Here is a 12,378-nt window from a genome sequence, read left to right on the forward strand (position 1 = left end):
CATTTACTATTATGATGAAGGGCATTCCAGTTCATTTGAGCAGAATTTGACTCACGCCCTGGACGCTGGGGTACGCCAGAAAGTGATGCCCTAGTAAAGGCTATTGCCCCTCTGAAGCAACATCTCTATGGCTTTGCTCAGCAACAGGGCTGGCTGCCCACCTTACCCACCCAAACGTCTGGCATGATTAATGATACTCAGGTCAAACCTAACACCAAACAAAGTAAGGAAGCCTATTCAGAGGCAATTAAAAACCTGGCTGCACCCCTAGCTGATGAACATACCTATAGGATTTCATCTGGCTCCTGTGCGGACACCCTTTCAGATGACTTGGACTCTTTGTCCTTTCAGAGTTCTTCTCACGAGGACTGCCAAGGCCCACGCAAACTGAAAGCTAAGACACCATACGCCCCCTAGCAGACAACCCATGGTCCTGACTTTTGAACGGGTGACATTATGCATTCCAGATCTACTGCATGGGTGCCCCCTTGAGGTAGCAGACTATGTCAAAGCCCACATATGGTGGGAGTTTGATAAGGAGGTGCGGGCTGTCATCATTTGAAGTGTCCTAGGCCCAAGTTGTCTGACAAGGTGGCTGACACCTCTGAGGTGGAGCCCACCATGGTGACATACCTCAAGAAGTACATGAAAGATCTAAAAAAGGACCTTGATAGGGCATGGAAATCATGCCAGGATAAACTTTTAGAAATGACAGGTTCACTAACAAGAGATGGCCTATCAATCCAAATAATCAAATGTCCCTGTAGATGCTGAGGTCCTTGTGGGTTGGGCCCAATGGGCCATATGCCAGTTGGTTAATACCAATTGTGCTATTTCTAATGAATGCCGCCAGTCCATACTGATGAAATTAGACCCTAAAATGGCGGACCTAGCCTCTTCAGAGTGTGACCCAGCAGGGCCTCTTATTGGAAGTTCCATTCGTAAAGGAGTTGTCCAAAGTCGTCACAGCCTACTCCAATTTGGATAAGGCACAATTTAAAAAAAAAAAAGTCCTCGGGACACTTTTTTTGGAAGGGGCGAGTGTTTGGCCGAGGCTATCAACAAGGCTCACCAAGAGATCATTCTCCTCCAGTGAAGATTCCCCCTTTGAGGAGAAGGAATCTACTCCCTTGGCAGAACCTATACCTGAGGAGCTGAAAGGTGATAAAGCTGAGCTCTTAGATGCAGGGGGCCTGCCAAGGAGGAATTCAGTATGACACAAAAGATTTGTCCCACACTGGAGGGCTTGAGACAGTAAGTTGTCCTTCAAGAAGCAGGGGATGTCCGTGGCACCCACAAGGTGTATTGGGAAGACAACTTCTTGTATTCATAGCCAAGGGAACCCAAGCCTGGTGCCACCAGGAGATTGGTAGTGCCTCTCCAATACAGAGAATTTTTGTTGACCCTGGCACATGGCATTCCCCTGCCAGGTCACTTGGGGCAAAGTAAGACTTAGGACAGACTTGCCCCTCACTTTCACTGTCACCACATGTTAGAAGATACTAAGGAGTTTTATCGCTCCCGTGTCACCTGTTAAGCCAGTGGTTGGGGATCCTTTTGAGAGGGTTGGGGTGGTTATTGTTGGGCCCCCTAGATCCATCCACAGCCTCTGGGAATAGATTTATTCTGGTGATGGTGGACCATGCCACCAGGTACCCAGAAGTTATTCCTCTAAGGACCACTACAGCTCCTGCAGTGGCAAAGGCCCTCCTGGGAATTTTCTCAAGAGTGGACTTTCCTAAAGATGTGGTATCGGACTGAGGTACCAACTTCATGTCTGCATACCTAAAAGGAGTGTGGAAACAATGTGATATTACTTACAAGTTCACCTCCCCTTACCACCCCCAAACCAATGGTTGATGGAGAGATTTAACAAAACTCTCAAATGCATGATCATGGGACTCTCTGAAAAACTCAGGAGGAGATGGGATGTCCTACTGCCATGCCTCATTTTTCCCTACAGGGAGGTCCCTCAGAAGTGGCTACAGTACCTTTGAACTTCTATTTAGGCACCCTGTTAGGGGTCCTCTTGCTCTTGTAAGGGAGGGCTGGGAACACCCCCTCGAGTCCCCTAAACAGGACATAGTGAAGTATTGACTTGGCTTCAGATCAAGGATGGCTGAGTACATGAAAAAGACCACTAAAAACCTTCATGCCAGCCAGGTACTGCAGAAACAGTGGCATGACCAGAAGGCTGTTCTGACTGTTTACCAGCCAGGGCAGAAAGTGTCGTTCCTGGAGCCTGTGACTTCCAGGGCAAGTGAGGTGGTCCCCACACTGTAGTGGACAAGAAGGCGGAGGTCACTTATTTGGTAGACCTAGGCACTTCCAGAAGCCCCCTCAGGATGCTTCATATGACCCATCTAAAGCCCTACTATGACAGGGCTGACATGACCCTGCTCATGGCCACTGATGAGGCACAGGAAGAAGAGTGACCCTCTCCCTGACCTTTTCTCCAAAACTGTAGCTGATGGCTCAGTTGATGGGGTAGTCCTTGCTGACTGCCTTTCTAAATCACAGAAAGAATACTTCAGGAATCTCCTAGGGCAGTTCTCAGAACTGTTCTCTCTTACACCCGGTCAAACAACATGGTGTGCATACACCATTGATACAGGGGACAGTTTGCCCATAAAAAGCAAAATCTATCGGCAACCTGACCATGTTAGAAACTGCATCAGAGCAGAAGTGCAGAAGATGCTGGACCTACGAGTCATTGAGCACTCAGACAGCCCCTGGGCTAGCCAGTGGTATTGGTCCCAAAACCTCACTTTCAGAATGGGTAAACAGAAATCAGTTGTTGTGTTGACCATAGAGGCCTAAACACTGTCACAAAGACAGATGCCTATCCTATCCCTAGTGCAAATGAGCTAAAAGATACACTGGCATCTGCCAAGTGTCTGAGCGCATTTGATTTGACTGCAGGATATTGGCTGATCAAATTATCAGATGATGCTAAACCAAAGACAGCATTTTCAACCATTGGAGAGCATAATCACTTTACTGTGAAGCCCTTTGGTCTGAAAAATATACCTGTCACATTTCAGAGGATGATGAATACAGTCCTCCAAGGATTGGAAGCCTAAAGTGCAACTTATCTAGATGATATAGCTGTCTTTTAGCTCCACCTTGGAGGATCACCTGGTCCACCAGTGGAATGTTTTGGAGGCTCTTCAGAAAGCAGGCCTCTAGATGCCAGATGGCGCAGGAGAAGGTTGTATATCTGGGCCACCTGGTAGATGGAGGCCAGATTCAACCACTACAGGGGAAAATCCAAACTATTGGATCTGACAATCTGCTTCCACTACGACGTAGACTTTGCTTGCAGCTTTGTTTCCATGCCTCCATCCAGCTTCTGCAACATTTTCCCAGCTGTGCATTCTCTGAGGGTGGCAAGTCTTAAGTCTGCATGAGAAGGAAGAAGAAATCTCCCTTGGAGTGAAGTAGTCACTCCCCTGCATCAGGAGGCACCAACTGCAGCAATGATTGACTGCGTGGATCTCTTCTCATCCTGAGCTGCGTGGATCCTGCATCACAGGTGGTGGTCCGAAGTAGTCCTGTTGGGCCTCTCTGCCAGCCGTCCAACTTTGGTGGAGGTAAGCCCATGCCTTTTCGTGCAGGACAGTAGAGTGCACTGCGTCTCTTGCAGCTACCAAGGCTTGTTGGCATCTCCTTGAATCTTCAGGCTCCGTGTATCCCGAAATCCCCCAAAGGGCGCTCCTTCCTGTGACGCACAGCCCTCAGCGTGCTTCTCCTGCTGCATGGGTCCCGCCTCAAGTTGTTCTATGTGGGCTCCTCTGTGACTCCTGTTTTCTCTTTGTAGGAAGTTGTCTCTGTATATACTATCTCAAAGAGAGAGATGGTGTTCACAGAGTCCAAGAGTTCCCCTAAGAGGCTGCTAGTGGCAAAAAGAGATAATTCTAATGCTCTATTTTGTGGTAGTGTGGTCGAGCAATAGGCTAATCAGAGGGTAGTGTTAAGCATTTGTGTACACACACGGGGAATAAATGAGAACACACACTCGATGACTTAACTCCAGATCAATAGGTTTTTATATAGAAAAATATTATTTTCTTAATTTTAGAACCACAAGATTCAGAATTCACATAAATACATAAATTGTAACGTACTTGGCATAGGTAAGTATGGAACTTGAAAGTAAAACAGTAAGGTACACAATTTTGGCAAAAAATGGCAATAAGCTATTCTAAAGTGGACACTGCAAAAATCAACAGTTCCTGGGGGAGGTAAGTACGCAGGTAAGTAAAGCACTTACAAGTTCAGTCTTCAGCGCATAGGCAGCCCACTGTTCTAGTTAGCCCCAAACACCCAGCACCAGCAGCACAGGCCCGTGAGGTGCAGAGGTCAGAGTAGGGCCCAGATAACATAGGCGCCTATGGAGAATAGGAATGCTCCTGTTCAAGTCTGCTAGCAGGTAAGTACCTGTGTCCTCGGGGAGCAGAGCAGGGGGTGTTGTAGAGCATGCAGGGGGTATGTCACAAACAGGCACACAAAATACACCCTCGGCAGCACAGGGGCGGCCAGGTGCAGTGTGCAAAGTAGGTGTCAGGTTTAGTATTGAAATCAGTGGAGGGTCCCGGGGGTCACTCTGGCGATGCAGGCAGGGCACATGGGGCTTCTCGGGCCAGCCACAGACTGTGCAACGATGAGGGCTGCCTGCTGGTCACTTCTACACCGGTAGTTGGTTTCTCTTGAGCCTGGGGGCTGCAGGTGCAGTGCTTCTTCCAGGCGTCGTGTTCTTTGTTACCGGGCAGTCGCGGTCAGGGGGAGCCTCTGGATTGCATGGGGGTGCAGGGAGGTCGTCTTAGGGTGTCCATGTCGTGGGAGTCCTTACTGCAGTGTTGGTTTCTCTGGACACAAGCCAGGGGCGTCGGGTGCAGAGTGTTGGAGACTCACGCTTCCGGAGTGAGGCTGGAGTCCCTTTAAACTTGGTTTCTTCTTTGTTGCTTGGACAGAGCAGCTGTCCACTGGAGTTTCTTGGTACTTTGGGTTGCAGGGCAGTCCTCTGAGTCGGCAGAGGTCACTGGTCCCGCTGGATGCGTCTCTGTTGCAGATTCTTTGAGTCTGGAGACAGGCCAGTAGGGTTGGGGCCTAAGTCAGTTGTTGCCTCTGCAGGGCTTTCAGGTCTTCAGTCGTCCTCCTCCTTCTCCCTCTTTCTCTTCCTCCTCCTCCCTCTCTCAATCGCTCTCCTTCTCCTCCTCCTCTTACTCTTCCTCCTCTTCCCTCTCTTCCTCCTCCTTCTCCCTCTCTTCCTCCTCCTTCTCCCTCTCTTCCTCCTCCTTCTCCCTCTCTTCCTCCTCCTTCTCCCTCTCTTCCTCCTCCTTCTCCCTCTCTTCCTCCTCCTTCTCCCTCTCTTCCTCCTCCTTCTCCCTCTCTTCCTCCTCCTTCTCCCTCCTCCTCCTTCTCCCTCTCTTCCTCCTCCTTCTCCCTCTCTTCCTCCTCCTTCTCCCTCTCTTCCTCCTCCCTCTCTCCCTCCTCCTCCTCCCTCTCTCCCTCCTCCTCCTCCTCCTCCCTCTTCCTCTCTCTCTTCTTCCTCTTCCTTCTCCTCCTCTTCCTCCTTCTCCTCCTCCTACCCTTGAAGTCCTGGGTCCATATATATACTGGGGGCAGGCATCTCCACTAGCTACAGTGCCCTAGGGCATTGTAACACAAATCCTGAGCCTTTGAGGCAGAGGGGAGGCGTGAAGCACCTCCAACCAGCGCAGGCTTTTTCTGACTAGAGTGCACAAAGGCTCTCACCCCAGGCGGTCAGACACTCGTCTCTCTGTGGGAGGCTGGCACAGACCAGTCAGTCCTGCACTGAAGGATTGGGTAAAATACAGGGGGCATCTCTAAGACAACCTCTATGTGCATTTTTAATAAATCCAACACTGGCATCAGTGTGTGTTTTTATTATTCTGAGAAGTTTGATATCAAACTTCCCAGTATTCAGTGTAGCCATTATAGAACTGTGGAGTTCAATTTTGACAAACTCCCAGACCATATGCTTAATATGGCCACACAGCACTTACAATGTCTAAGGATTGGCTTAGACACTGTAGGGGCATAGTGCTCATGCAGCTACCTGTCGTATAGTGCGACCTGCCTTAGGGCTGTAAGGCCTGCTAGAGTGGTGAATTGCCTATGCCGCAGGCAGTGTTTAGTGGACATGGCACCCTGAGGGGGATGCCATGTCGACGTAGACTTTTTCTCACCACCAACACACAGAATCTGCAATGGCAGTGTGCATGTGTTAGGTGAGGGGTCCCTTAGGGTGGCACAACACATGCTGCAGCCCTTGGGGACCTTCCCTGGTCACAGGGCCCTTGGTACCACGGGTACCTTTTTACAAGGGACTTGTCTGTGTGCCAGGGGTGTGCCAATTGTGGGAGCAATGGTACATTTTAAGTGAAAGAACACTTGTGTTGGGGCCTGGTTAGCAGGATCCCAGCACACTTCTCAGTCAAATCAGTATCAGGCAAAAAGTGTGGGGGTGGGGGGGGGGGGGGGGTTTAAACTGTAACAAAGAGCCATTTTCCTACACTCTTCCAGCGGGTCTCCTGTGGGGGCTGCCTCTTCTGTGGATCCCTGTCCCCAGCGATCGAAGGTTACCTGAGACCTCTGGAGCTTAGTAGGGAAATCCTGGTTCCTTTAATGTTTGACAGAAAGCAGTTATCTTCATGTTTATCGCTTTTGTCTCTTACAAACTGATAAAAAACATTTCATTGAAGGATAACAATAAATGTCCTATGCTTATATGAACAGTTGTGATTTTTTAAGATATGAGTGCATGGCATGCATTTCAGTTTGCTGCATTATATTGCATGTTTAAAATGATCCCGTCGTGAAAGGACTCGTACTAGACTGATGTCTTTTATGTATCCTTATCGCAGTTCTGTTGACAGGCCAGAGTGCTAACTTACATGTTTCTGAGAGTGATGCTCACGGGCCCCTTGGTTTTTGTGTTCCTGTGGTGGCCTAAAGGCAACAGGGGTTGTACATGCCCTAGGTTTTCTAGGACAGTGGTTCCCAACCTTTTGATTTCTGTGGACTATATCAATACTGGAATCCGGGGACCCCCACTGAATCATTATTGAAATGCGAGGAACCCCCCGCCTGCTCCCACCCCCTGAGTCATTACTCAAAGCTGGGGAACTAATTTGTTAAAAGTAATACATTTTCTAAGCTGTTGCGGGTTCCCAGACCACAGGTTGGGAACCACTGTTCTAGGATATTTATCGCTGCATTGGTTTACTTTCTCTACAGATTTTCTGCCCATGAAATGTGACGCGTGCGACCAGATTTTCTGCAAAGACCACATTACGTACATTCAGCACTCGTGCACCTCTGCCTACAAGAAGGTAACTGCTGACCGCTTTTGAATGCTGGTTCCAGAAGATTTAAGATCTTCAGGCTAAGGTCACTTTTTCTGTCTTCATGTGTTGTGTTATTGCCCTCTCTCACCATTATCACTTTTCTCTCTTTTCCATCCTGAGCTTCACTCCTCAACCAGCCCCGCCCATGGATTTTCTGTGTTAGCAATACTGAACTGTGCTCTGTGTACATTGTTACCGCTCTGTACCGCTGCTCACTCTGTCCAGCTGTAATTCTGGGACTTCCTTTATGTACGGTGCAGGACACTTGCTGCTCTTACACAACTGTCTGTGGGCTCAGAGCTCTTTCCTTGCACTCCTGTGAGCTCAAAAGGTTCTGGTTTCTCATACCTTACTGTGAACTTGCAGCAATCTCCGTTTCAATGTTGTGCATCTCTCTTTCAGACTGCGCTTTTGGTGCTTGAGGCTCTTCCCTGCCTGTCCCTTCCTGTATTTTAATCTTGTGTACTGATTCATTTATTTATTTTTTCATCCCTACATGAATAAGCTGATCATTCTTTCCTGTACGGTTCATCTCTTCCATGACTCTAGCTTCCTCCTGCTTGCTTAAGTCTGGAGACAAACTCTGCACCAGTTACATGTTGTGGGTAGTAAAAGCCCTACTGTGAACCTAACTCTGAGCTTGAACCTGCCTCGTAGCCTGTGTGCCAACTTCCTCTTGCCGAATGTTCCTGCTTCATGCCTTGCACTCGTCCATTTAGTATTTCTTTGTAGTGGATAGAGCCCCTTTCTCTTTCGTGTATTCCTGGGTCAGTATGGAATCTTCTGTTGTTCCCACAAACTGCTGTCTATTCTGACTGTGCCTGAACTCTTGGCAAGGACTGCAGTCCTGCCTCCTCCTTGCCTGGCTTACTTTTCTTTCCTTTATTTTGACTGTCGCTTTACTCCTATCTTTTTTTCCTTTTCCCTACGATTCCTTTGGCGGTCCCCTGATGCCCCAAAAGCTCATCAAGGCTGGTGCACTTGGTCTTCTCCTCTGAGGATACATCACTGATCTCCCCCTTTCTCCACCTAGCCTCTTCTTACGCACCTGTGTGCTTGTATTTTCAGGATGTGCAGGTGCCTGTGTGTCCGCTCTGTAACACCCCTATCCCAGTGAAACGAGGACAAATGCCAGATCTTGTCGTTGGGGCACACATCGACCAGGACTGTAAGTCTGATCCCGCTCAGCGGAAACGCAAGGTAGAGTTTCTCTCAGCAACTTTCTTCCGCATGGTATTTTGTCCCACACATTTAATTTTAGGTGGATATTGAAGCCATTGTTGCATCTGAGATAATTACTGACCTTCGGACACCTTAATATCTCAATTTAGGTGTCGCTGATCACTTAGTAAAGCTTGTTGTAACTAATTTCCCCTTCTGCAAATCTCTTGAAACCACCACGATGTAAAGTATCTTAAAACTTTATTTCTCCATCATGGGAGTCTTCTGTTATGCAAAACCTTTACATTCCACTCCATCAGGGAGGAACACACAATATGTTTTATTTTGGTTTCGTTAGCTGTGCAAGTAAATAACAGTTGTAACCGTTAAATGAAATTTAAACGGCTGTATTATTAAATTAAATGCAACACTAAGGCATAAATAGCCCAGCAACTGAATTACGCAAATCCCATCCACATGTTACTGTGGTTGGAACTAAAATGTAATCTCAGTGGAATCAGTCTCTGTTGGACCCTGACCTTAAATCAGTATTGAAAGTGGGATTGATCGGTTCTCCCCATATCTGTTTCCTGCTTTGTTCAGGTTAGAGACGGATTATTTAACAGTACAAGACCGGTCGAAAACCCGAAGACCAAGGGATTGCTTTTTACTCCATCTCTTGTCATACACAGAATGAAGTGACCTAGTACACTCTCCAGCTCCCTTGTATAGAGAGGAAGTAATTTATTTTCCACATGTACAAGTTGTTCAACCTTTACCTGCCTACGATGAAGAGGCATTAGTCTAAACTGAAGCTGATGGTGTTCGAACAGTGAGTTGCAGCCCTTGATCGAAGCACTTATGTTCAAATAGAGCTGGTGATTGTTTACTTTGCTCACACCTGGAGTACCACGAAAGGTCACAGGAAGATTGGTGACTGTCAAATGAGAGCTATCCTGACATCCCATTTTCTTTTAGTATATTTCTGAGCATGCAGGATAAAATCTCTTTCCGACAATAGGATATAATTGTACAGGCTGCTTCATTTCTTTGGCTACTCTCTGGGAAGATGGTGACTGGATCCCTGCTTTCTGCTTCATTCCTCAGTGCATTGTTCAACATGTTTAATCTCTCTCTCCATGTGTACATTCCCTGTACTTGTGTTATTTATTAGACAATCTCTGGGGGCCGTCGGCGTGTGCTTAAAGGGGGTTCATTGAGACTTTGACTTTTTGGTAAGCAGTGACACTTCTTACGATGTTCACTGCCTAGCACCCTGTTGTAACAAGCCTCTTCATCCATATTAAGTTTAATGCTGGTTGATGATTACAATAACAAACCTTCTTTCACCTGTTTTATACTGAGGTGAAAATTAATTCAAATTAACGGCTCCATGCATGCATGGGATTTTGAAATGTTCTTAGGTAATAAAGGGCCAAATATTTAAATGTTCTTCATGATGTGTGTAGGAAGTTGGCTCTGTATGTGCTATTTCAAAGTAAGGAATAGCATGCACAGAGTCCAAGGGTTCCCCTTAGAGGTAAAATAGTGGTAAAAATAGATAATACTAATGCTCTATTTTGTGGTAGTGTGGTCGAGCAGTAGGCTTATCCAAGGAGTAGTGTTAAGCATTTGTTGTACATACACATAGACAATAAATGAGGTACACACACTCAGAGACAAATCCAGCCAATAGGTTTTTATATAGAAAAATATCTTTTCTTAGTTTATTTTAAGAACCACAGGTTCAAATTCTACATGTAATATCTCATTCGAAAGGTATTGCAGGTAAGTACTTTAGGAACTTCAAATCATCAAAATTGCATGTATACTTTTCAAGTTATTCACAAATAGCTGTTTTAAAAGTGGACACTTAGTGCAATTTTCACAGTTCCTAGGGGAGGTAAGTATTTGTTAGGTTAACCAGGTAAGTAAGACACTTACAGGGCTTAGTTCTTGGTCCAAGGTAGCCCACCGTTGGGGGTTCAGAGCAACCCCAAAGTTACCACACCAGCAGCTCAGGGCCGGTCAGGTGCAGAGTTCAAAGTGGTGCCCAAAACACATAGGCTAGAATGGAGAGAAGGGGGTGCCCCGGTTCCGGTCTGCTTGCAGGTAAGTACCCGCGTCTTCGGAGGGCAGACCAGGGGGGTTTTGTAGGGCACCGGGGGGGACACAAGTCCACACAGAAATTTCACCCTCAGCGGCGCGGGGGCGGCCGGGTGCAGTGTAGAAACAAGCGTCGGGTTCGCAATGTTAGTCTATGAGAGATCTCGGGATCTCTTCAGCGCTGCAGGCAGGCAAGGGGGGGATTCCTCGGGGAAACCTCCACTTGGGCAAGGGAGAGGGACTCCTGGGGGTCACTTCTCCAGTGAAAGTCCGGTCCCTCAGGTCCTGGGGGCTGCGGGTGCAGGGTCTCTCCCAGGTGTCGGGACTTTAGATTCAAAGAGTCGCGGTCAGGGGAAGCCTCGGGATTCCCTCTGCAGGCGGCGCTGTGGGGGCTCAGGGGGGACAGGTTTTGGTACTCACAGTATCAGAGTAGTCCTGGGGTCCCTCCTGAGGTGTCGGATCTCCACCAGCCGAGTCGGGGTCGCCGGGTGCAGTGTTGCAAGTCTCACGCTTCTTGCGGGGAGCTTGCAGGGTTCTTTAAAGCTACTGGAAACAAAGTTGCAGCTTTTCTTGGAGCAGGTCCGCTGTCCTCGGGAGTTTCTTGTCTTTTCGAAGCAGGGGCAGTCCTCAGAGGATGTCGAGGTCGCTGGTCCCTTCGGAAGGCGTCGCTGGAGCAGGATCTTTGGAAGGCAGGAGACAGGCCGGTGAGTTTCTGGAGCCAAGGCAGTTGTCGTCTTCTGGTCTTCCGCTGCAGGGGTTTTCAGCTGGGCAGTCCTTCTTCTTGTTGCAGGAATCTAATTTTCTAGGGTTCAGGGTAGCCCTTAAATACTAATTTTAAGGGCGTGTTTAGGTCTGGGGGGTTAGTAGCCAATGGCTACTAGCCCTGAGGGTGGGTACACCCTCTTTGTGCCTCCTCCCAAGGGGAGGGGGTCACAATCCTAACCCTATTGGGGGAATCCTCCATCTGCAAGATGGAGGATTTCTAAAAGTTAGAGTCACTTCAGCTCAGGACACCTTAGGGGCTGTCCTGACTGGTCAGTGACTCCTCCTTGTTTTTCTCATTATTTTCTCCGGCCTTGCCGCCAAAAGTGGGGCCTGGCCGGAGGGGGCGGGCAACTCCACTAGCTGGAGTGTCCTGCTGGGTTGGCACAAAGGAGGTGAGCCTTTGAGGCTCACCGCCAGGTGTGACAATTCCTGCCTGGGAGAGGTGTTAGCATCTCCACCCAGTGCAGGCTTTGTTACTGGCCTCAGAGTGACAAAGGCACTCTCCCCATGGGGCCAGCAACATGTCTCGGTTTGTGGCAGGCTGCTAAAACTAGTCAGCCTACACAGATAGTCGGTTAAGTTTCAGGGGGCACCTCTAAGGTGCCCTCTGTGGTGTATTTTACAATAAAATGTACACTGGCATCAGTGTGCATTTATTGTGCTGAGAAGTTTGATACCAAACTTCCCAGTTTTCAGTGTAGCCATTATGGTGCTGTGGAGTTCGTGTTTGACAGACTCCCAGACCATATACTCTTATGGCTACCCTGCACTTACAATGTCTAAGGTTTTGTTTAGACACTGTAGGGGTACCATGCTCATGCACTGGTACCCTCACCTATGGTATAGTGCACCCTGCCTTAGGGCTGTAAGGCCTGCTAGAGGGGTGTCTTACCTATACTGCATAGGCAGTGAGAGGCTGGCATGGCACCCTGAGGGGAGTGCCATGTCGACTTACTCGTTTTGTCCTCACTAG

General features: G+C 48.2%; 1 protein-coding gene across 5 annotated transcripts in view; it reads left to right on the forward strand.

Annotated features, from left to right (window-relative positions):
* The window catches only part of ZFAND2B (zinc finger AN1-type containing 2B), a 111,287-nt gene that overhangs the window by 15,440 nt on the left and 83,469 nt on the right, over nt 1-12,378 (forward strand). For 3 of the 5 annotated variants that reach the window (XM_069227195.1, XM_069227193.1, XM_069227196.1), the window contains exons 3-4: nt 7,264-7,358; nt 8,442-8,573. In XM_069227195.1, the coding sequence (XP_069083296.1) occupies nt 7,264-7,358; nt 8,442-8,573 (227 nt within the window). The remainder of the gene's footprint in view (nt 1-7,263; nt 7,359-8,441; nt 8,574-12,378) is intronic. The other 2 variants (XM_069227198.1, XM_069227197.1) reach the window with 1 other exon arrangement.

Source organism: Pleurodeles waltl, chromosome 3_2, assembly GCF_031143425.1.
Source record: "Pleurodeles waltl isolate 20211129_DDA chromosome 3_2, aPleWal1.hap1.20221129, whole genome shotgun sequence".
NCBI classification, from domain to species: Eukaryota; Metazoa; Chordata; class Amphibia; order Caudata; family Salamandridae; genus Pleurodeles; species Pleurodeles waltl.